Raw genomic sequence first — 24,625 nt, forward strand, 5'->3', positions numbered from 1 at the left:
GTCCAGGGACGTTGTTTATCTTGGCATCAGTAATATCACAGTAACAGAGAAAGTTTTTGGGGACAAGTACTATGGATCCTTTCCCAGCTTCCATTTTTTTCCTGCTAAGTAGATATATGAATTGTCAATTTTGTTATCATCTCATCCCAAGCAAGATTGAGAGTAACTGTCCAGTCTTCTTCGTGGACACCTGGAAGATCAAATTACACACACACACACACACACACACACACACAAAATCCCACCTACACAACTGCTGGTTGTGCACAATCTGAAGGGATCCAAGCCTGCTGCCTGCAATCCTTCAGCCAGGACCCTTGGAAAGAAATGAGCAACTCTATCATAAACAAAAGCCTTTCCCTGCTAGCCAATCAAGACTTGTTTTTCAGTTTGCATGGTGGCTCACGACTTTAATCCCAGCACTTGGGAGGCAGAGGCAGGCAGAGCTCTGTGAGTTCAAGGACAACCTGGTCTACAAAGCCAGTCCAGGACAGCCAGGGCTACACATAGAAACCCTGTCTCAAAAAACAAAAACAACCACAAAAAGTTTTGGTTTTTTTTGGGGGGGGGGGTTGTTTTTTATTTAATAATTTTGGTTTTTCGAGACCCTGGGCTCTGGGCTAGAACTCTGCCAGTGAGTCAGCAGTTGCTTTGACTTTACCTATTTCTATGCCTGATTCCGAAGTCCCTGCTCTTTTCTTTCTTTCCTGCCTATCTGCTTTCCTTTTTTCCTTTTTTTTTTTTTCTTTCTTTCATTTGCTTTTGGGAGACAGTTTACTCTGTGATGTACCTGGCTGTCTTGGACTCACTTTGTAGACCAGGCTGGCCTCAAACTCATCAAGATCTGCCTGCCTCTGCCTCCCGAGTGCTGGGATTAAACGCTTATGCCACCAAGCTGGGCTTCCCCTGTTCTTTTCTATACAAACATGAAATTTTCTTCAGTCCAAGAGACTTACATGTCATGCAGGTGAGCAGCTGAGGACCAGGGAAGGAAACAAAAGATCTAATATTGCTGATAAGCATTCTTCTGCCGGTGAAATGAGCTAATTCAAGACACGTTAAAGTATTTAAATGCAAGTTTATTGGAAGCAGCTCTCAGTAGGTTCATCAGTTCCAAAGAAAGAGGCCAGAGAAGCCGCCATGTAGAGGGGTTGGGCAAGTGCACACTCAGGGAGAAAAAGGGGGGGGACAGAGAGAAAGGGGGAACCAAGATGTCTGGATTATATAGTGAAGATCCTCTGGGCGAGGGGAAGCCCCCCACGTGCTCCTAGGCTGGAGAGTTCAGAGTAGAGGGCAGCATATGCCAGCCACACCCAGTAGAGGGAGGGACTGAGTGATAATGGAGAATCTGGCTAAAGAGGCACCCGAGCAGCTTGTCCCAGGTCTGAAGCCCACACGGTATTTACAACAGGCTGGGGTCCTGCAAGTTTTGCTGGATGCTGTTAAATACCCCTGAGTTTTGTTGAAAGCTACATATGACACAATGCCCTTCCCGGGGTTTGGTTTGTGTAGTTTTTGTGTTCTAAGGGCTGTCCTGGATCTCACTATGTAGACAACGCTAGCCTTGGACTCAGAAAGATCTGCCTGCCTCTGTCTTCTGAGTGCTGTAATCAAAGGGGTGTGCCACCACAACACCAGGTTGCAAGTCTTTTTTGTTGTTTTTTTTTGTTTGTTTTTTGTTTTTTCAAGACAGGATTTCTCTGCGTAACCTTGACTATCCTGGACTCGCTTTGTAGGCCAGGCTGGCCTCGAACTCAGAGATCCACCTGCCTCTGCCTCCAAAGTGCTGGGATTAAAGGTGTGCGCCACCATGCCTGGCTGCAAGTACTTACTTGAGATTTACAACTTCAGTGTTATGTTTTGCTTTGTTTTTTCACGACAGGGTTTCTCTGTGTAGCCTTGGCTGTCCTGGACTCACTTTCAGAACAGGCTGGCCTCGAACTCATCAATTTGCCTCCCAAGTGCTGGGATTAAAGTTGTGCGCCACCAGGCCAGGCCACAACTTCAGTTCTTGAAATTTTTGTTCTGTCATTTTGCTTTCTTGTAAACAGAACAAGATTTAAAAAATTTTTTAGGCATAAAAAAGTTTTAGGCGTAAATCTGAAGATGTCTCCCAATTCCCATTGTGATCATCTTGCATGAGTAGTAGGAAATAGCAGGCAGATCTTGGTGATTGAGGGCAGCCTCGTCTACATAGTAACCTCCAGGCCAGGCAAGACTACATAGAGATCCAAACATAGGAAGTTTCCAAGCATATCAATACGTAATAGTGGCATAGGGGACAGAAGGTGTCTCAGCGACTAAGGTCCCTTGTTCTTGTAGAGGAACTCGGTTTGGTTCCCAGCACTCACATTAGGCAGCTCACAATTATACTCAATTCCCATTGGTGCAGAGCATCCTCAAACACCTGCACACACCTATACACATATACATGAATAAAAACCTTTTAGAGATGTTTTCAAGAGGAACAGAATCCTTAAGAAAGCAGAAATCCTCAAAATGACCCAAATCCCTTTCTAATAAATTTTTCATACAATATATTCGATCATGTTTTCCCCCTACTCCAAATCCTCTCAGATCCTCCCCATTACAAGCCTACGCCATCACACTGTGCTTTATGAAGGGCTTTCTTCATACTAGACCCACACTCTTTACAACTGAACTATTATTACTCCAGTCCCAAGAATTACAGTCTTCAACAGCGGTGGTGTGTAAATTGCCTAAAGTACCAATTCAAAGGCAACTCCCTTCTAATGCTCTGATTTCTTTACGGGGGGTTGGGGGGGAACCCTGTCTGTGCACGCAAATCAAGAAGGCTCAGACGGACTGGCTAGCAATGGAGAAATGCATCTTCCAGTCCTTGTGGTGACCAAGGACCGGCCACTACACTGCCGATACCGTGTGGTCTCAGGAAGTGGCCGGTGTGTAGTCTAGCACCATCTTCCCCGGCTGAAGGGACGCTGGAACCCCAAACACGAAGGACCCGGGGGTCTGCGACAGAGACCGCGCCAAGCGCCGGGGACGCAGGCAGGAAGCTCCCAGCCGCGTTCTGCCCGGCGCCGCCCTCTTACCCCGAGCGCCAAGTCGCGCCCCCGCGCGCCCGCCCGGGACCCACGTCGAGGGAGCGCGCGGGGGGCGGGACCGGCGCGGGGGCGCGCGCGCGCGCGAGGCCGCGGGCAGGGGGGCGGGGCGGCAGAGCTCGGTGCCCGGCCTGGAGGACAGCGGTGTCGGAGTCGGCGGTCGGCGGCAACGCTGAAAGGCGGTACAGGACGCGGGCGCCGGGTCGCCGGAGCTCAGAGGTAACGCGGGACGGACCCGGCGCGCGGGGAGTGGGCGTGGGACCCGGGCGCGAGTGGCTGAGGCCGCCGGCCTGGGTGCTGACGCCGCTGCCCGGGCGCAGGGGGCGGGGCGCGGGGCCCGAGAGCCGGCGCCTTTTGTCCGCCCACCGCGGCCGCTGCGCCCTCTCGCGTCGCGCCTGCCACCTGGCCCCGGCCCCTGCCGCGCAGGCCTCCCGGGCCCTGCGGCGCGCGCTCCCGCCCTTGTTTTGTTTGGACTTGGGGAGGAGGGGCAGCTCTTCCCTGGTCGTGCCCCTTCCCCGTCCCACCCCCGGACCCCCCTCCGCCTCCCAGGGCGCATGCTCCGGCGTGTGGCGTAGCGCCCTATTGGCTGCGGGCTCGCGCATGCTCCGAGGCCCGTGGCCCGACTTCCGCCGCGCCCTCTCCCCAGCCTACTCTCAACGGTCTTCAAGCCGGTTCGAAAGATGCCGGCGGTAGTGACTGGCTGGGGCAGGCCCGCCTCCCCCGGGTTCTCCCCGCCCCTGCCGCCGCCGCCGCCATTACGGAGCTCCGAGTGGTGAGTGTGCGGAGCTAAGGGCCCGCGGGGATCGGAGCGCGGAGAGGTCTCTGCGCCGAGCCTCTTTGCCGTCGCCCTCAGCAGCCCCGCGACGTCCCGCTCCACCCGTTCTGCGCTTCCCTCTGTCGCGCGGCCACTCGCGCCTTTGTCTTCGCTGCTGCTCCGGGCGATGCTCACTGTGGGCGCTGTCGCTTCGCTGCTGCCGCTGCCGCCGCCGTCCTGACGGCCTTCGGCTTCCGTGTCCCCGCGCGCCCAGACCGCCTCCAGCCTCAGCGGCGCTCCCTAGGCTGGCGCAGATAGGGTTGTCATTGTCAGCTGTCTTAACCCCCAGGCCGGAGCTGATCAGACTTAACCAGCCCTACTTAAACGACCTTGAAGCTTAAACCGTCCCGCACAGCGTCAAGTGCTGGCCACCCCCTCTCCCGCGCCCCGGTTGCTTTCTGCGCTTCCCCGATTGTCCACTGGTTTTGGAGCCCGACCTTATTCTCAAGCATCTTAGAGTGACATGAAACGTGGCTAGAGAGAGCCATTCTATTCTGCACTTGATCTTAGCCGAAAGGCCTAGAAGCGATTAAAAAACAAACAAACTTTTTTCTTTCTTAATCAGCATAGGCGTAAAACAGCCACAAGCTTTTTAATAAACGTCGTGCATCTTTCAGTGTCAGAGTAATTATCTGTTCAAAGCAGACCTCAGATCTTGAGATGTTCTCCCTGTACAGAGCCCATGTTTCAGCCTCCAGAGTTTCCAGTGCTCCGGGTAGTAATGTGAACTGTCACCTCAGTTCATACAGAATAGTGGGAAGATTGGGTTTTTGGCCCTACTTTTTAAACTTAACTTGGGAGATTGACGATTGAAAGTTGACTAGGAAGTTATTGAAACCTAAGTCCATGCAAGTCTTTTTCCCTCTAGTGTGTGCAGCCATGTATTGTCAGCTTCTGTGCCCTGCCATGATAGACATTAGTACCTGCTGATCAGTGAGGAGGGAAAGTTGCCAGCAGTCATGTGCTTTGAGTGTAGTGAGAACGCTCAGACTGGGAGCTGTTTGAGGTATTGGTGACATCAGAAAGTGCGTATTACATGGAGTTTATGGTAACATATAGAATGCTGGTGGCGGGGCCTGGAGAGATGGCTCAGCGGTTAAGAGCACTGACTGATCTTCCAGAGGTCCTGAGTTCAATTCCCAGCAACCACATGGTGGCTCATAACCATGTATAATGAGATCTGGTGCCCTCTTCTGGTGTGCAGGCAGAGCATTGTATACATAATGAATAAACAAATCTTTAAAAAATAAAATAAAATGCTGGTGCATTTCCTAAAATCGCAGATTCTAAAGGTTAGCAGTAGTTTGAAATACATGATGCAGCCCAGACCTGCTGCTCTTTCTTTTTTTGGGGGTTGGAGGGGGTCTTTCAAGACACAGTTTCTCTGTGTAGCCTTGGCTGTCCTGGACTCTCTTGTAGACCAGGCTGGCCTCGAACTCACAGAAATCCGCCTGCCTCTGCCTCTGCCTCCTGAGTGCTGGGATTAAAGGTGTGTGCTACCACCAAGCGTCTTGCTGCTCTTTCTAATGGGATAAACTACAACCATGGAATTAAGTTGGGCTTTCTACTTCTGTAACTCCCTATTGTCTATAATAAAACAACTTAGACATTTCCTGGACAAAAGTAAGTCGTGTTGCTATTCCAGCATTAAAAAAAAAAAAAAAAAAAAAAAAAAAAAAAGAACCTAAAAATCACAGGAGAACTTTATAAACCATAGGTGAAAATATATTTTGGTTTTCCTTTTCCTTTTCTTTTTTTCTCCCCAAGACAGGGTCTCTCTGTGGGTCTTAGCCATGGCTATCCTGGACTTGCTTTGTAGATCAGGCTGGCCTGGTCTCTTAGCTGTTAAAGAAAAGTGATTTTAAGTTGGACATAGTGGCTCATGCCTTTAATCCCAGCACTCGGGAGGCAGAGGTGGATCTCTGTGAGTTCAAGGCCAGCCTGGTCCAGGACAGCCAAGGCTACACAGAGGAACCCAGTCCCAAAAAGAACCAACCAACCAGCCAAAACCACTAGCCTATTACAGAGGACGAAAATAAGGGTTAGCCTTCCATGGTCTTTAATAAAGAAACCAAGAGCTCAGGCAGGTGTTTTCAAATATTCCCCCAAATAATTATAGGGGGGGTTATTTATTTATTTATTTATTTATTCGGTTTTGTTGTTGTTGTTGTTGTTGTTTCGAGACAGGGCTTCTCTGTGTAGCCTTGATTGTCCTGGACTCCCTGTGTAAACTAGGCTGTCCTCGAACTCACAAAGATCCACTTGCCTCTGCCTCCCAACTATAGGTATTTTATCACTTTTTTAATTGCAGGCATTGTGCTTACCACCAAGCGTGTGCTGAGGTGGAGCTCAGGCTGATAGTGCATTCCTGGTCGTCCCAGCCATTCACAGTGCTGCTGTTACAGCCTTGTCCTCGCTTACATTCTTTCAGCTGCCTTTGCAACTGATGAAGTATGGAATTGCCAACTGTATTTCCAGAAGATTTTCTCTAACCAGAAAGCATTCTGGTTTAGGTTTTAAAATTTTTCCGGGCCATGGTGGCACATACCTTTAATCGCAACACTCAGGAGCAGATGCAGGTGGATTGCTGTGAGTTTGAGGCCAGCCTGGTCTACAAAGCAAGTCTAGGACAGCCAAGGCTACACAGAGAAACCCTGTCTGAAAAAACAAAAAACAACAACAACAACAAAAATAGCTTAGAGTTTAGAGTTGTGTGTACCTATGTGTACATGTGGAGGCCAGAGGTTACAGACAGGGGTCTTCTTCAGTTGTTCTCCATCTTATATTTTGGACAGTCTCTCTGAACCTGAACATCTCACACTGAGTCATTTTAGCTACACTGGCTGTTGAGCTTTGGGGATCTGCCTGTATTGCTGTCTCAGTGCTGAGGAGGTAGATGGGTACCACCACATGCAGCTTTTACATACGTGTTAGGAATCTCAACTAAAGGCCTCATGCTTACATGACACTGCCTGTTGAACCATCTTCCCCAGCATCCCAGAATACTGTTTGTTTTCTTTTCAAGGACACAGGAATGTTGATGACCAGGTAGATTCTGATGACTACATGAGGTTTATTTGTGATTTGTTTGTTTGTTCACTTGTTAAAACTCTCATCATATAGCTCAGAATTGAGAATGGATCCTGCCTCAGCTTCCTGATCAGGTTCTAGGACCTGGCACGTGCCACCATACCGCCTTATCTGTAGATATGTGATTATGCTCTTTTCTTCTATATGCATTTGCTTAGGTCACATTAGGACAAGGTCTTGGGTGTTTGCTTATGGCTGGTGACCTAAACTAATCTCTCTGGCTATGGAGATTCTTCAATGTTAAGTGTTTAGTGGTAGTTCGGTTTATTTTTAAAGTTTATTATTTTTATTTTATATGCATTGGTAGTTTGTCTGAATGTTTGTCTGTGTGAAGGTGTCAGATCTTGGCATAACAGACAGTTGTGAGCTGCCATGCAGGTGCTGGGACTTAAACTTGGGTCCTCTGGAAGAGCAGTCAGCTCTTAAATGCTAAGCTATCTCTTCAGCCCCTCCTTAGTGGTAGTTTTGTCCTTAGGCTTTCCCTTTAGTGAGGGAAAAAACAAAACAAAACAAAAAACCTTTCCTAACTGAGATACAGTTATTTGTCTTGACCCCATATGAATGAAAACAAAAATCATCTAGTAAACTGATGGCTAGACCTGCCTCCAGTCTCCTTCCTGAAGTCCAGAGGATGGCAAGAGGGTTGGAGTCAGGTTCCTCAGTCCATCCTTGTCCTTGCTGCCTTTATTCCTGGGGAAATTGCAAAGCTGCTGTGGCTTCTGCATTCATCTTAGTTTTGCTTTACATTGTTAATATGTTAAAATGTGGATAATGTCTTTTTTAGTAGTAACTAAGTCATCTGTACTTTTCTTTTTTTTAAGATTTATTTATTTACTGTGTATGTATATCCTATTCTGCCTGCATGTACACCTGCTGGCCAGAAGAGGGCACCAGATCTCATTACAGATGGTTGTGAGCCACCCTGTGATTGCTGGGAATTGAACTCAGGACCTCTGGAAGAGCAGCCAGAGCTCTTATTCTCTGAGCCATTTCTCCAGCCCCATCATCTGTAACTTAAAGTTTTATAGTTATGTTAATTCTTTTTGAAATACTGAATTTAGACGTTAAGTTTAGTTTTGTTTCTGTTGATGTTCACACCAAGTCTTTTCTGTGCTTTAGGTTGACTCTTCACCACACTGAAGCCATTAGGAAAAACCTTGTGATTAACAGCAGAGGCTTCAGAGTTTGGCCAGTATTCAGGCCTAGGAATTATTTTAAATGGCAACTGATATGTCTCAAGGTGAACTCGTCCATCCTAGGACACTCCCACTTATAGTAGGAGCTCAGCTGATCCACTCGGACAAGTTAGGTGAGGTAGGGGCTGATGCATTCTTGAAGCTCACTTTTGGATCAACCCCTGACTTCAAGCTCTGCTGGGTTCTTCATAGATACAAAGTTCTTTTCATCTCTCCCTTCCCCTCAAATTCCTTAGAAAACTTTCAACCTTCTAAATCAATTCCAAATTACCTGTAACTGTTTCATTTGAAGTTCTATCTAAAATATTTTGAATATTTTGAAAATCATATTTCACTTAAAAAAAAAAACTTGTTAAAAGTAATGTGCGTTAGATCCTGGAGTTGACTTCAGTTCTCCTACATCTTTGACACCCAGTTAGGTCCCTTGAGAGAGACAGGAGAGAACTTTCTGTGCCTGTGTGATTATGGGCATCTGTTTTCTTAGAAGGCGGAAGATAGCACCATGCCAATACGTCGAGCTGTGAATTCTACCCGGGAAACTCCACCCAAAAGCAAGCTTGCTGAAGGGGAGGAAGAAAAGCCAGGTAAGGTAAAACAACCACAACTTAAAAAGACAAAAAGCTTCAATTTGAAGTATTCCATAAATCTCTTTGATTCTTTGTTTTTTGAGACACGGTTTCTCTGTGTATACTTGGCTGTCCTGGACTCACTTTGTAGACCAGGTTGTCCTCGAACTCACAGAGATCCGCCTGCCTCTGCCTCTCGAGTGCTGGGATTAAAGGTGGGCGCCACCGTGCCCAGCTGCATAAATTTCTTTGAATTTAGTTATTCTCATGTTCATAATAAACTGTTAATGTGTCGTGCTGGACTATATGGGTAAAGGAAAAGTGCATTTTCTACTTGAAGGCTTTTTTCCGCCCTCTCGATACAGGGTTTCTCTGTGTATCCTTGGCTGTCCTGGACTCGCTCTGTAGACCAGGCTGGCCTCCAACTCATAGCGATCCACCTGTCTCTGCCTCCCGAGTGCTGGGATTAAAGGTGAGCACCATCACACCCAGTACTACTTGAAGGTTTTTGGAAAGCGAAATGTAATGTTCTTGGATTTAAAAACAAAAATGAGCAATTGGTGTGACAGTTTTGGCACAGTAGTGTCCTGGTGGAGATGGCTCTGGATTTCAAGAAGGCTTAGGCCTTCAGGATGGGCATTGGAGTCATGAGGAGGCCATAGGGGAGCATGGGCTTTAAGACAGTGGGTGTGATTTGTGTTGGTGAAGAAGAGATGAGCCACTTAGGTAGGAGTACAAGGAGTGAAGGCAGAAACTAGTGCATCCGCCTGGAGAAATGATGCTCCTTCCCTCTGTTCTGCAGGCCTCCTGCTCTTTCTCCCTGATAGTCTGTCTTGTGACCTTTCTGCTTTCTTTTTTTATTCCTTTCCTTTGTTCTTTTCCCTTGCATATCTCAGGTTTGCAGGGATGAGCACACCATGCTTTCCCTGTCGGGTTTTTCTTTGAGACTGGATTTTTACTCAAAATCCTTAAGCACTATACCCAATTTGGGCATCCATGCCTAAGGTACTAGGGAGCCTGAGGGTAGGAGTTTAAAAAGTAATGTGGGCAGGTGAGTTGATGACTACTGCATCCCTCATAGTGTCAGTTTACAGGCTGTGTGCCAGAATGATGCACGAGACTATGAAGACTAAAAGGTTGCTTTGAATCTGGGGCTGATCAGGGCTATAGCATGACGCTATATCCCAAACCACCACAAAATACTTCTTACATTCTTGGCTCACTCATAAGAAATCATTTATTTCCAGAAATTATACCCAAATTTTAGGTTTTACTTTCTGTAAAACTTTTTTTCTTGGCCTGGAGAGATGGCTCAGAGGTTAAGAGCACTGACTGCTCCTCCAAAGGTCCTGAGTTCAATTCCCAGCAACCACAAGGTGGCTCAATCTATAATGTGATCTGATTCCCTCTTCTGGCCTGCAGGTGTACATGCAGACAGAGAACTGTATTAATAATAATAATAATAATAATAATAATAATAATAATAATAATAATAATAATAAATCTTTTTTTAAACAAAAAGCTTTTTTTCTTTCTTGAGACAGAGTTTGAGCTTGATACAGCAAGCTCAGACACTTGCTGTGCAGACAAGTGTGACCCGATTTCTTTCTTTTTTTTTTTTTTTAACAGTTGTTAGGTCTGTTAAGTAACATGTCTTTGACTTTTATTGACTATGAGGTGGGGTGGAAGGGTCTGATGTATCTGCTTTACTCACCTTATTTTTTAGAACCAGATGGAAGCTCAGAGGAATCTATCTCTACTGTAGAAGAACAAGAAACTGAGACTCCTCCTGCTACATCTAGTGAGGCCGAGCAGCCCAAGGCAGAGCCTGAGAGTGAAGAGAAGGAAGAAATGAAGTCTGCTGAGGAAACCAAAAAAGAGTAAGGCCTTTGCTTCTTGCTAACTGAAGACTGTGTGGAAAGACTGCAGGTCAGATTATCTGAATGTCCCAGATCATGTGTTTATGCTAGGTATTCACTGTTTGGTTTTACTTGCTAAAATAACTATTTGAAAGTTTTATTATGCACATTTATGCTGGTTAGAATTTGTAGTGGTTGGTAGGATAGTTGTCTGAGTAAGTGTTTCCTGTTTGCTTTTGCGTATCTTTGTGTGTTGTGTGTGCGCTGCCCCCCCCTTTAGAATTCATTAAAGGAACATTTGCTACTTTTGGGGGGGGGCTACTTTTAATCTCAGTACGAACTTATAAGTAACTACAAAAGCCCGACTTGAAAGACACATCATTTGTTCCTCTGTGCCTTTTGTGTCCTTGTTAGAATACTTAATTACATTATTTCAGGAACTACATAAGCTCTGTCTGATGACTGAGCTCTGCAGGTGAGATTTCTGCTTGGTGGTTTGTATCTGTGTACAAAGGTGGCAGTTATGTTAAGTTGTTTTGTTTTTATCTTGGGCGAGAAGGGGACAGACGTTTTTTAGCAGGTCTCACTATGTAGGTTGGCAGTAGCACCCCTAATGCCTGTGCTGAGTGCTGACTTACAGGGACTTGCCACCATGCCTGGCTTTTGTGTACAAAGAAAAAGGTGGAGAGCAATTGAGGAAGACAGCCAACATTGACCTTGGCCTCTGTAAGCGCCCACATCACATGTGCACAAACACATACTTTCTTTTTAAATAGAGTAGTAATAGTTACATCTTTCCCATGTATTATTCAGAAAATCTTTTACCCCTGTTCTTTTTTTCTTTTTGGGGGAGGGGGTGGGTTCTGAGACAGGGTTTCTCTGGTCTTGCTTTGTAGACCAGGCTGGCCTCAAACTCACAGAGATACATCTGCCTCTACCTCCCGAGTGCTGGAATTAAAGGTGTGCACTACCACACCTGACTTTATCCCTATTCTTTTTTTTTTTTCAAGACAGAGTCTCTCTGTGTAGCCTTGGCTGTCCTAAACTCACTTTGTAAACCACTCTGGCCTCAAACTCACAGTGATCTGCCTGCCTCTGCCTCCCAAGTTGATGGGACTAAAGGCGTGCGCCACCACCGCTCGGCTTGAGAGTATTACTGTTAACTCCTTAAAATAAATTTTACATCATCTCTAGTTTAAAATTTTTTATTCTTCGTTTTATCTTATTATTTTATCTTATCTGCATGTATGCCTGCAGGCCAGAAGAAGGCATCAGATCCCTTTATAGATGGTTATGTACTGCTATGTGGTTACTGGGAATTGAACCAGGACCTCTGAAAGAGCAGCCAGTGCTCTTACTTGTGTAGCCAGCCCATTTTATTTTATTTTATTATTATTATTTTTTTAGACAGGGTTTTTTTGTGTAGCCCTGGCTGTCTGGAACTTGCTCTGTAGAGTAGGCTGTCCTTAAACTCAGAGATCTTCCTGTCTCTGTTTCCCAAGTGCTATGATTAAAGGTGTGTGCCACCTTTTTTATTCTTTACCTTGAAGGTAGTTGATGTTTTACTGTTAAGGTGATTGAGACATCACATGCTAAAAACTTATACTTGGGACTTGAAGTTCTTTTTCCATGTCCTATTGCATCTGTTGTAGTGTTTACTGATCTTTAGTACTTTTTTTTTTTATATACATATGGGTATTTTGCCTGCTTGCTTGTGCATGTGCACGGTTGATGCCATGGAATCCAGAAGAAGGTGTTCGATCCCTTGGGAAAGGATTGCTGTGAGCCAGTTTATAGGTGCTAGAATCAAACCCAGGTTTTCTGGAAGAGCATCTGGTGCTCTTATCACTGAGCTGTCTTTCCAGACAGAATGTTTACTTGGTTATTAGTGACAGTTAATGTGATTGCCTTTTCCTGTGCCTAAAAGAAACGTCTATCTAGCTCATATCTAAGAGGAACTTCTGGATTCACTTATAGCACCAGGAAGCTTTTAAATGTTATATCTTGTAAATTTTGCTGCTGTTGCTGCTGCTGCTGCTGCTGCTGCTGCTGCTGCTGCTGCTGCTGCATCTTCTTCTTCTTCTTCTTCTTCTTCTTCTTCTTCTTCTTCTTCTTCTTCTTCTTCTTCTTCTTCTTCTTTTTTAAGATTTATTTATTGTGTATAATACAGTGTGCCTGCCTGCCAGAAGGGGACACCAGATCTCATTGTAGATGGTTATGAGCCACCATGTGGTTGCTGGGAATTGAATTCAGGATCTTTGGAAGAGCAACCAGTGCTCTTAACCTCTGAGCCATCTCAGAGGTTGTTAATAATTTTTATTTTTATTTTAATATTATTTATGTGTATTGGTGTGAGAGTATCAGAGCCTCTGGAACAGGAGTTAAAGACAGTTGTGAGCTACCGTGTGAGTGCTAGGAATTGAACCCAGGTCCTCTAGAAGAATAGCCAGTCCTCTTTAACTGTTGGGCCACCTCTCCAGTGCAAATTTTGCTTGTTTATATATCACTTCAGTGTAAATATATTACAACTTTTTCCCTCAAGACAAGGTTTCATTTTGCTGTTGTGGCTGTCCTGGAACTTGCTATTTAGCTGAGGCCGGCCTTGAACCTAGGGATTCTGTGCTTCCTGAGTGCTAGGATTATAGCTTCCACACCTGGCGCTCGCTCTCTCTCTCTCTCTGTAGCTTTTTCTTTTTTCTTCAGATGATTGTCTTTTGGTGTTAGGGGTCCATTGGTTATAGGACCCCTACAGTACCAAAATTTGTAGGTGCTCATGTCCTTTCTGTAAGTTGGTTTAGTGTAACATATAAGTTAGGTATATCCTCCTGTATATTTGAAACTATCTGTTAACTTCTATTACCTAATACCATGTGAGCACCTTGTACAGTTGCTGTGCTGTGTTACTTAGTGACTAGTAATAGGAAAGAAAGTTGCGCATGTTCAGTACATGCTGCTTTCCTCTAAAAATACATATAGTCTTCCTGTGTAGAATACAAGTGTGTGAAATCCTTGAATACAAAATGTTGCCTGTGCCTCTTTCTGAAGAGCTTATCTTGCATAACAAAAACTCTTTGTTTTTAAGTGAGAAAGATCAGTCTAAGGAAAAGGAGAAGAAAGTGAAAAAAACGATACCTTCCTGGGCTACTCTTTCTGCCAGCCAGCTAGCCAGGGCCCAGAAACAAACACCGATGGCTTCCTCCCCACGGCCCAAGATGGATGCAATCCTAACTGAGGCCATTAAGGCAAGTTGTTATTTCAAGCATTCAACCCATGCAGGTTTACCTTCTTCATCTTTTCCTTATTTAAAAACAGATTATTTTGTTCAGACATTAGAAACCCTGCCTTACTTCTTAAAGGAGATTGAGTACACGAGGGACATGTTTTTCTACTATAATTACATTTGATGAGCGCCCCTACACTCACACCCATACTCCCGAGACAGGGTTTCTCTGTGTAACCCTGGATGTCCTGGAAATTGCCCTGTAGACCTGGCTGGCCAGAGATCCTCCTGCCATTTGTTTTTTAAAATTCATATTAAGGGACCAGAGAGATGGCTCAGCAGTTAATAGCAGTTGCTGTTCTTACAGAGGACCTGGGTTCCAGTCCCAGCTCCATATCAACTGGTTTATGACTGTCTGTAATCCCAGCTCCAAGGAGCAATTGACCTCTGCAGGTACTCTACACATCACATACACACATATGCACATGCATAATAAAATTACTAGGAAACAAGGAGAATTTTTATTAAAATTACTCTCTTGGGCCGGGCATGGTGGCGCACGCCTTTAATCACAGCACTCGGGGGCCAGAGGCAGGTGGATCTCTGTGAGTTCGAGGCCGGCCTGGTCTACAAAATGAGTCCAGGACAGCCAAGGCAACACAGTGACAGTGACCCTGTCTCAACACACACACACACACACACACACACACACACACACACACACACCTCTCTTGTTTGTACAGCTGAGCCTCTTGTATGTAGCACTTTTTATACCTAAAATAAGAAACTTTTAATACTACTGCTTTGTTCCTGGGTTCCATTCCCAGCTCCATATCAACTGGTTTATGACTGTAATCCCAGCTGCAATATTTCAAAATATTACAAAAATTAGCCTTCTTACATAGCATTATGACTTGAGTGTAATTCATTGGCTTTCATTAGCGTATATGGCTCTCACATATTTTGGGGAGTTAGGATAGATTTCATGATAGTCAAGGATGACTTTGAACAGGTTTTTGCTGCATGACAAGCACTAGAAGAAAATATAATCTTACACTCCCTTTATTATATAAATCTCCCCAACATTCCCACTGCTGGGGACCAAACATCAAGACTTGTACATGTTAAGCCTAAATCCTTCCTCTACCCCCTCTTTTTTGTATTTAAAAAAAAACCAGAAGATTTAGTTTTGTTTCTATGTATGCATGTGTGTGTGCACACAAGTTTATTGCATTGTATGTGTTCAAGAGCACTTGACTATCTGACAAGGGCATTGGACACCATGGAATTGGAGTTACAGGTAGTTTTAAGCTACTGTGTTGATACTGGACTCTCCAAGACCCTGTTGATCCAGTTTTCCAGCCCCATAGATCTCTATTCTTCTGTTTTGTTTTTGTTTTTCGAGACAGGGTTTCTCAATATAGCCTTGGCTGTCCTGGACTCACTTAGTAGACCAGGCTGGCCTCAAACTCACAGAGATCCCTCCGGAGTGCTGGGATTAAAGGCGTGCGCCACCACCGCCCGGCTAAGATCTATATTCTTTACATGGCCTCTTTCTAAGAATTTGACATGCAGAGAGGTGGTAGCACACACCTTTAATCCTAACATTTAGGAGACAAAAGCAGGCAGCTCTCTGAGTTCAAGGCCAGTCTGGTCTACATAGTGAGTGAGTTCCAGGGCAGCCAGCCTGTTCTAAAGGAAACTGTCTTGGGAAAACAAAATTCATGCATGATCACTCAGTCTAGGTTTGAATGAACAATGTTGTAGTGAGCATGAAAGGATTAAACTTTTAAAATAGTGAAGCCAAGCCAGGTGTGGTGGCGCACGCCTTTAATCCCAGCACTAGGAGGTAGAGGCAGGTGGATCGCTGTGAGTTCAAGGCTAGCCTGGTCTACAAGGAGAGCCCAGGACAGCTAAGGCTACACAGAGAAACCCTAGCTCAAAAACAAAAATAAAATAGTGAAGCCAAAAATGACTGACTGCCAAAAAAAAAAAAAAAAAAGAATAAAAGGAATGAGTGATAAAATTTGTCCTGCATTTGACATTTTTATATACTTTATTAATATACTTTATGCTGTATAACATGTTTTGTTAATAATATAGCATACTTGCATTCCATAAGTAGAAGAAATTATTTGTTTGTTTTTCGAGACAGGGTTTCTCTGTGTAGCCTTGGCTGTCCTGGACTTGTTTTGTAGATCAGGCTGGCCTCGAACTCACAGCGATCCACCTGCCTCTAAGTAGAAATTATTATTTCAAACCACTGCTAGTTTTCTGGCTGGCTGTGGTGATATACACCTGTGATCCTGGCCCTTGGAAGAGACAGTATCTAGGAATTCAAGGCCAGAGTTGGCTACATAGTAAGTTTAGTGCCATCCTGGGCTCTGAATACTAAGGACGTGCCTCAGAGAGAAACACATACACACACATCTTTCATCACGTAGGATCCTGATACCTCCAGAACTGTCAGTGGGAAGAACAAGGGGTCAACATTGGAAAGCCCTTCTGTTTTACTTTTTTTTTTCCTCTCTTCCTTTTTCTTTTCTTTTCTCTTTTTTTTTTTTTTTTACATAAGGCTAGTAATGTTGATCTAGAGTATAGCTTTCTTGATAGAATACTTGCCTAGTGAGCATGAAGCCATGACTTTGATCCCTAGGACTACGATTGGAAATAAACTAATCATAGATTGCTAGCAATTCAGAGACACTCACCCAGATCTAGGTCATCTGTAGTGATGCAGCCTCTTTTGTGGTAAAGTTTTTCTGGTCCATCCACCTTTTTTCTTTGAAGGATGAAACATGGGTTATTTATTTGAAATACAGGACTAGGCATGTAGCATAGTGGTAAAATACTTACCTATGGTATTCAAAGCTCTAGGTTGTATTTGTGATACTGCCTAAAACAGATGTGTGTATGTGAATTGAGAAGTGGTCACCTAGTGAGAGGGAAAAAGTTGTCAATGTTGAATTAATAGAAAACGGCACTGCAGAAATTGATGATCTGCTACATAGCATATACAACATTTGAAAGAAGTTAATTTTTTTTTTCCTTTTCTTTTTTTTTGGTTTTTCCAGAGAGGGTTTGTCTGTTATCTTGGCTGTCCTGGACTCGCTTTGTAGACCAGGCTGGCCTCGAACTCACAGCGACCCACCTGCCTCTGCCTCCCTGAGTGCTGGGATTAAAGGCATGTGCCACCATGCCCAGCTTGGGGTTTTGTTTTTTTAAGATTTTAAAAAAGATTTTATTTACTTATTATGTATACATTGCTCTGCCTGCATGTACACTTGCAGGCCAGAAGAGGGCATCAGATTACATTATAGATGGCTGTGAGCTAGTCCAAGTTAAAAGCGGACCCCAAATGGTTACATTATACAAGCTGTGAGGTTTTTAAACTTGTGACAAGGGACAGAAGGGAAAGCAGTCAGTGTTCTTACCCTCTGAGCCATCTCTCCAGCCCCTTCTGTTTGTTTGTTTGTTTGTTTTAAAGGCAGGGCCTCACTCCGTAACCCAGGCAGGCCTTGAACTTGCAGAGATGCACCTCCCTCTGACTCCTGAGTAGTGAGATTATAGGTGTGAGCCACCATACTCATGTGATTTTAAAAAATTAAATTTGTTGCAGAAATGGTTGGTTGTTAATGTTACTTCTCCACAGCTTTACAAGCTTAAGTTGAGCTGGCGGAAGCACTCTTTACTCTTCCCTACCACTTTGCCACTAAGTTCACGTCTAAAAAAACTTACTTAGAAAATGATTCAGTCTCTAACAAAAATAACTAGTGTTATATGTGTGGTTTGAAAATCTTGCAGGCATGCTTCCAGAAGAGCGGTGCATCAGTGGTTGCTATTCGAAAGTACATCATTCATAAATACCCTTCTCTGGATCTGGAGAGAAGGGGCTATCTCCTTAAACAAGCACTGAAAAGAGAGTTAAACAGAGGGGTCATCAAACAGGTAATTACACCACTGTAGAAAATGAGGTTACTCCATGTGTCATCTATACTAAGTCCGTTTCTAACTGTATGACTTTGAAATATTCAACTTGGCCTAGTCTTACTATGTGAGGCCAGGTCTTAGAGCCCTGATGGCAGTTGCCTTTGTAGATCACCATTTTTGTTTGTTTGTTTTTTTATTTTTGTTTTTGTTTTGAGCCAAGGTTTTTCTGTGTAGTCTTGGTTGTCCTGGATTTTCTTTGTAGACCAGGCTGGCCTTGAACTCAAGTGATCCTCCTGCCTCTGCCTCCCTGAGTGCTGGGATCAAAGGCATTCACCACCACGTATGGCTTGTAGGTCATTCTTAATAGAAACAATAAAAAGGTATGATTTTTCTCTGCCTGTTGTACTGTTGATTACATCTTTGGAGACTAGCTTATTCTTGGAATTACATAGCTCTGAAAATGATTACAAGATTAAAGAATATTATTACTGCTTTATCAGAAGACAACGGGCTTTTGTCTTAGTTTTGTTAGCTTTAAAATTTCATTTATGTAACTCAACTGGTTGCCTAAAAACTGGCTTGTAGAGCTGGGCATGGTAATTGCAGCACTTGAGAGGCAGGGGCAGGTGGATCTCTGTGAGTTAGAAACCAGCCTGGTGTACAAAGTGAGTCCAGGACAGCCAGGTCTATCACACAGAGAAACCCTGTCTTGAACCCCACCCCCCAAAAGAAAAAGGGTTGTAGGTAAATTCACTTTACTTGATCATTATATAAACTATTAACACCTAAGAGTTAAAGAGCATCAGATAAAGCCTGAATTGAACTAGCCTCAGATTGTCTATCACAGTTACGCCCAAAGACCTGTCTCTCTGGCCTGATCGGTTCTACTTTGCTTAGTTCTTCAAAGTATTGCTGGAACAGCTTAGGATAGACCTTGCTGTGCCATCTAAAACTCCAGTTTTTCAAGACAGGCTTTTTCTCTGTGTAGCCTTGGCTGCCCTAGATTCACTTTGCAGACCAGGCTGGCCTGGAATTCACAGCAATCCACCTGCCTCTGCCTCACGAGTGTTGGGATTAAAGGCGTGCGCCATCACGCTTGGCTCTAGTTAAAACTCTTGACTGAGTACTCACCAGGTCCTGGTCACCTTGGCCTGGGGAAAAAAATTATGACAGTCATGACAGGCAAAAATGGCTTTATCTCATCAAATCCACAGTGAGGAAAATAACCAAGATCCCAAAAAACTAGTCTTAGGACTTAGTTTATTATATTTCCAGAGCTGCTGGGGTTCTTTGCTACTATTCTTCAGAGTACAATGGGTTTAGGCTCTGTGGTAGTCAGACAACTTAACTCTGTTTAGAAACTGTCAAGGAGTAGTTAATTCTACAGTTATATGTAGTGAGAATTTTGGAATTTTGGTTTCTTTAAAAAACACAGGAAAAGAGCTGGCTGTGGTGGCGCACACTTTTAAACACAGCACTCGGCAGAGGCAGGTGCATCGCTATGAGTTCAAGGCCAACCTGGTCTACAAAGCAAGTCCAGGACAGCTAAGGCTATACAGAGAAACCCTGTCTTGAAAAACCAAAAACCAAACAAAACCCCACAGAAATATTATAAGAACATGTCTTTGTTTTAATCCCAAGTGTAGGGATTACTTGCAGCAGCTGACTATTTTGTCTCATGTTCTAGCATGATTTTGCCAGCTGCAGACAATTCTGCAATTGTGTGATGTTTAGAATTCTGGGGACTTTATAGAGGGGCCCTGAAGGGGGTGAGGGTTGGTTGCTGTTGGTCATGGTTTGTTAAGTAGTCCAATACAAAGAAGAAACAAAAAGATGAAGCTTGCCCCAAGGTGCTCAATGCGCCTAACCAGCAGGACCTGCGCTAACATTTCCTCTCCATTTTGTTTTTTCTTTTATCTAGTGTAAGGGAGTTGAAAAGGGGCAGAGAGGGTGGAAGAAAACAGAACCCACAAAGTAGCAAGTAGCGGTTACAAACATACATTAAGTGTATTCTTTGTGTTGGGTACTTATTGGTCTATCAGTGAATAAAATGATTCTTACTGTGTGGAGATTTTTTTTTTTTTTTTGAGACAGAGTTTCTCTATGTAGCCTTGGCTGTCCTGGACTTGCTTTGTAGACCAGGTTGGCCTGGAACTCACATCAATCCGCCTGCCTCTGCCTCCCGAGTGCTGGGATTAAAGGCCTGTGCTACCATGCCTGGCTGAGATTACTTTTTTAATGTGATTAATATAGTTAATTTTTATGAGAATGTTTTTTAAATGTACTTATATATATCTTCTATGCATTGCTGTTTTGCCTGTATGTATGAGAGTGTCAGATCTCCTGGAACAGGTGTTACAGACAGTTGCAAGCTGCCATGTAGGTCCTGGGAATTAAACATGGGTCCTCTGGAAGAACAGTTATTGCTCTTAACCACTGTGCCATCTCTCCAGGCGCCCCCCCCCCCTTTTTTTAAGGTTTCTCGGTGTAACGGTCCTGGATAGCCTGCCTCTGCCACCCAAGTGTTGGTATTAAAGGCGTGTACCACCGCACCTGAATGACAGGGTTGTCCAGGGTTAACTGTCTGCTGTGGCGTCCCATCTCAAGTCTTGACTCCTCAGCTCCATTGTTCTTTGGTTTCCAGAGTTAAGCAGAGCTTCACATTAGCGTTCACATGCTCTCTAACCCTGTAGTGTGAAGTTACTAACCCAATACTGGAGTAACATTGATTTCATTTACTTTAGGTAAAAGGAAAAGGTGCATCTGGCAGTTTTGTCGTGGTCCAGAAATCAAGAAAAACACCTCAGAAATCCAAAAACAGAAAGGTAAGTCTATACCACAGTTTGAGTGTTGAAGTGCTATTAGTGCACTGCAGATAGAGCATTGAGTGTGAGGAGCACTGCTTGAGGTGCAGCCTTTCTGCTCAGGGCTAGAGAAGTTGTAAGCAATTTCCCCAGATTCTTGAATAGCCAGATTGCAAACCTTAGCACTCCTGCCCTGTGGTCTTAAATGCCTTATATTGAATTATAGACAGCTGTATGAATTGCATTATTTTTTGTGAAATATATTTTCAGCTAGCATAAGTACATTTCTTCCCACGCTAGACCCCAAACTATACTCAGATCTCTTTTGTCTTCTCATTTCTGTAAGTACTAATACCCACAACAGTTTCATTGATTAAAAAATATGGCTAAAGATGCAAAAATGAAAAAATTTTTGTCTGTGTCAGTGATTAAAACCATGATGATCTGTATCATTCTTTACATCTCTGAAATTTTTATGCTTTTTTTTTTCTTTTTCTTTTTTTTTTTGATTTTTGATTTTTGATTTTGGTTTTTGGAGACAAGAGTTTCTCTGTGTAGCCCTGGCTGTCCTGGACTCACTTTGTAGACCAGGCTGTCCTCGAACTCACGCCAATCCACCTGCCTCTGCCTCCCAAGTGCTGGAATTAAAGGCGTGCACCACCATGCCTGGCCTTTTAAAGAAATTAATTTACTATTATATATACAGTGCTCTGCCTGCGTATACACCTGTAGGCCAGAAGAGGGCATCATATCACATTACAGATGGTTGTGAGCCACCATGTGGTTGCTGGGAATTGAACTCAGGACCTCTAGAAGAGCAGACAGTGCTCTTAACCACTGAGCCATTTCTCCAGCCCTTTTATGCTTTTGAAAATTAAATTTTTATTTTTGAAACAAGTCTCTACATATCCCTAGCTGTCCTGGAATTCACTATGTAAACTAGGCTGGGCTTGAATTTACAGATAACTGCTTGCCTCTGCCTCAGAATGCTGGGACTGAGGCATATGGCACCAAGCACAGCTTCATTCCATTTTTTTGTTTGTTTGTTTTGTTTTGTTTTGTTTTTGAGACAGGGTTTCTCTGTGTAGCCTTGGCTGTCTTGGACTCGCTTTTTAGACTTACCTGGCCTCGAACTCACAGCCTGCCTCTGTCTCTGCCTCCTGAGTGTTGGGATTAAAGGCGTGCGCCACCACCACCCAGCAGGATCATTCCTTTTTAAAATAGAACTTTATAGCGTTTGAAAAGGCGTGCTTCCTGCTGCTGTACTTAATTCAGTTACTGAAAATGTAGAATGAAGGTAGACCTTTAAATAACTTCACTCTCTTCCTTTGGATTTCTGTGTATTTTTTTTTCTTTGAATCTGAAATTATTATCTCACAGAATTACTAGTCTATACCTTGTGCTCTGATTTATTTGAATATGGGAGAAAGTATAATTCTCTGTTTGCCAATTGATTTGACAGTGATGCAGGAACTCTCTGGAGTTGTGGGTAGCATGTGGGCTGACAGCTGTCGGTTCTGCAGTGATTGTAGTTTTGATGCTGTGTTGCAGAAGAAAGGCTCTGCACTGGATCCAGAACCACAGGTTAAACTGGAAGATATTCTCCCATTGGCCTTTACTCGACTTTGTGAACCTAAAGAAGCTTCCTACAGTCTCATCAGGAAATACGTGTCTCAGTACTACCCTAAGCTTAGAGTGGACATCAGGTATTAGCTGTTGCCCTGACTTTAAAGCAGTACATGCTGCTTCTAAGCCCTTCTTGTGAAAGGACATAGATGAAATATTTAAGGATTTCTTTTGGATGTGCCAGAAGTAAAATTTCTTTCTTTCTTTCTTTCTTTCTTTCTTTTTTTTTTTTTTATTTTGTATGTGTGTGTGTAAAATTTCTTGTACAGTTTTATTTTTTATATACTAATTCCCCATGTTTTCATGTCATGTGTAGCAGTGTTTGTTGGTAATGTTCTTTTATTTGTTTTTTAAACCCAAACTACATAGTTTTATGTGATCCTAACAGTCTAGATGACCACCAGTCATTCATTACCTATGGAAGATTCGGTGCTGGGAGCTTCCTTGATACCAAAGTCCTACAAATGCTCAAGCATGTGCTTCCACATAGTCCTGTCTGAGTGCTAAAACATGCATCTTCATGTATAATTTCCGTTGTTTTTAAGATAGGCTCTCACTGTGTAGCCTAGACTGCTGTCAAACTCAAGTCTTTGTGCCTCTCCCTTCTGAATAGTACAGTTGTTCCTGGCTTCTGTGTGTTTACTTTACAGTACTGAAAACTGAAGCTAGGTCCTCATGCATGCTAGATAAGCCTCTGCCACTTAGCCGTTCATGGCCTTCTTTTTACTCTTTATTTTGAGACATTGTTCCATTAAATTGCCTAGACAAGCCTTTTAAACTTGTGATTCTCTGCCTCACCTAAGTGGCTGGTATTATAGGCCTATACCACTCATCCTGTCCTCCTGTATACTTTTAAGTCTTGCCTAGAACACTTAAAATACTTAATATAATTGTTACATAATAGGTTTTATAATACATAAAATAGTGGTAAGGGAAAGGTGTATTTAGTATAGGTATAGCTCCCCCATCAAATGTTTTTGATTTAGTACTGATTCAGCCACTCCTGCAGAATTTGCAGTTATAGAGAGCCACTTACAGTTCTTTTCCTTTTATTATTCATTTTTGAGACAAGGTCTCATGTGGTCCAGGCTGGCCACAAACTTGCTATGTAACAGAATTTCTTGAGCTGCTAATTCTGTTGCTTCCACCTCCCAAGAGATGGGCTTACAGTGTTTGCCACCACACTCAGCACATATGTGCGTGTGCATTTGGTATAGGTACGGGGGCATGTGTTTGTGTGTTCAGATGCATGTGCACTTACAGAGGCCTGAAGTTGACCTTGAATGTCTATTTTGATTGATTGTGCCACTGAACCCTTTGACAAATCCAGCTAGTCAGCTTCCTCAGAGGTTTTGTTTTGTTTTGTTTTTTCCTCTTAAGATTTATGCCTGCATGTACACCTGCACCCCACAAGAGGGCACCAGATCACATTATAGATGGATGGTTGTGAGCCATCATGTGGTTGCTGAGAACTGAACTCAGGACCTCTAGAGGAGCAGACAGTGCTCTTTATGAATATTTGCTTGCATGTATGACTGCAACGCCTACTCGCAGTGCCTGTAGGAGCCAAAAGAGGGCATTAGATTTCCTGGAACTGAAGTTACAGATGATTATGAGCCAGCATGTGAGTGCTGGGAATTCAACCTGGGGCCTTTGGAAAAGCAGCCAGTACTCTTGGCAGCTGAGCCATCTTTCCATCCCTTGCTATTCTTTTCACACAAAACAATTGTGGAAGTTGGTTCTCCTCTTCAACCATGTGGGTGAGTGAACTCAGACCCTAAAGCTTGACAAAGATCTTTACTGGCTGAGCCGTGTCAACATTGGCCTACTCAAGTCTTTAACGTCACTACAGTAGGCTCCCCTCATTGCATGGTCATCGTCATCGTTGTGCAGCTTACACGTGATAAAAATTTGCTTCCCATGTTGAGAGGCTTGCAGGGTCCCTTACTACTTTCTTTCTTTTGAGGGGTGATTGGGTGTGTGCATACACGTGTATATGTGCATGTAGAGGCCAGAGGTTAAACTTGAGGTGCTATATTCCTCAGGACCTGTCAGTTATCTCCAAAACAAAATTTTTTTGAAGTATTTTTACATGTGCCGCACATGAATTTGGTTGGAATGAGTAAAGCCAAAATCTTTGTGTGGCCTGGGTCACTTGGTAAGACTCCATTGAGGGAAGTGATGCCTTTGCTTTGTTTGGGGGCTTTGAAATTGTTCAGGGTGTTCATCAGTCTGATAGCAGTAATTACAGAGTTGGACATGCTCTGGCCATTAGAAAGTTTGTACTGTATGGTAAGGATCATATACATGTCAGTAACAGCTTCTTTAGGAGGAAAGAGGTTCCGCTTGTCCAGGGTGCCTGCAATTTCGTGTTCTGTTTTTGTTTATTTTAACAGAATATTATACATAATAGGAAATATAACTTTAGATCTTGGAAATA

At 43.7% G+C, this 24,625-nt stretch overlaps 1 protein-coding gene across 8 annotated transcripts in view; it reads left to right on the forward strand.

The window, feature by feature from the left end:
* Positions 1-3,165: 3,165 nt before the first annotated feature.
* HP1BP3 (heterochromatin protein 1 binding protein 3) overlaps positions 3,166-24,625 on the forward strand; it is a 30,559-nt gene continuing 9,099 nt past the window's right edge. The window contains exons 1-8 of one of the 8 annotated variants that reach the window (XM_084788164.1): positions 3,170-3,299; positions 8,104-8,298; positions 8,665-8,764; positions 10,473-10,626; positions 13,688-13,847; positions 17,630-17,773; positions 20,500-20,580; positions 22,111-22,265. In XM_084788164.1, coding sequence (XP_084644290.1) covers positions 8,203-8,298; positions 8,665-8,764; positions 10,473-10,626; positions 13,688-13,847; positions 17,630-17,773; positions 20,500-20,580; positions 22,111-22,265 — 890 coding nt within the window. In that variant the 5' untranslated portion in view covers positions 3,170-3,299; positions 8,104-8,202. Of the gene's footprint in view, positions 3,300-3,720; positions 3,853-8,103; positions 8,299-8,664; positions 8,765-10,472; positions 10,627-13,687; positions 13,848-17,629; positions 17,774-20,499; positions 20,581-22,110; positions 22,266-24,625 lie in introns of those variants that run through there. The other 7 variants (XM_084788166.1, XM_084788165.1, XM_084788168.1 and 4 more) reach the window with 7 other exon arrangements.

This window comes from Acomys minous (genome assembly GCF_964271855.1).
Source record: "Acomys minous genome assembly, chromosome: 6".
Taxonomy (NCBI): Eukaryota; Metazoa; Chordata; class Mammalia; order Rodentia; family Muridae; genus Acomys; species Acomys minous.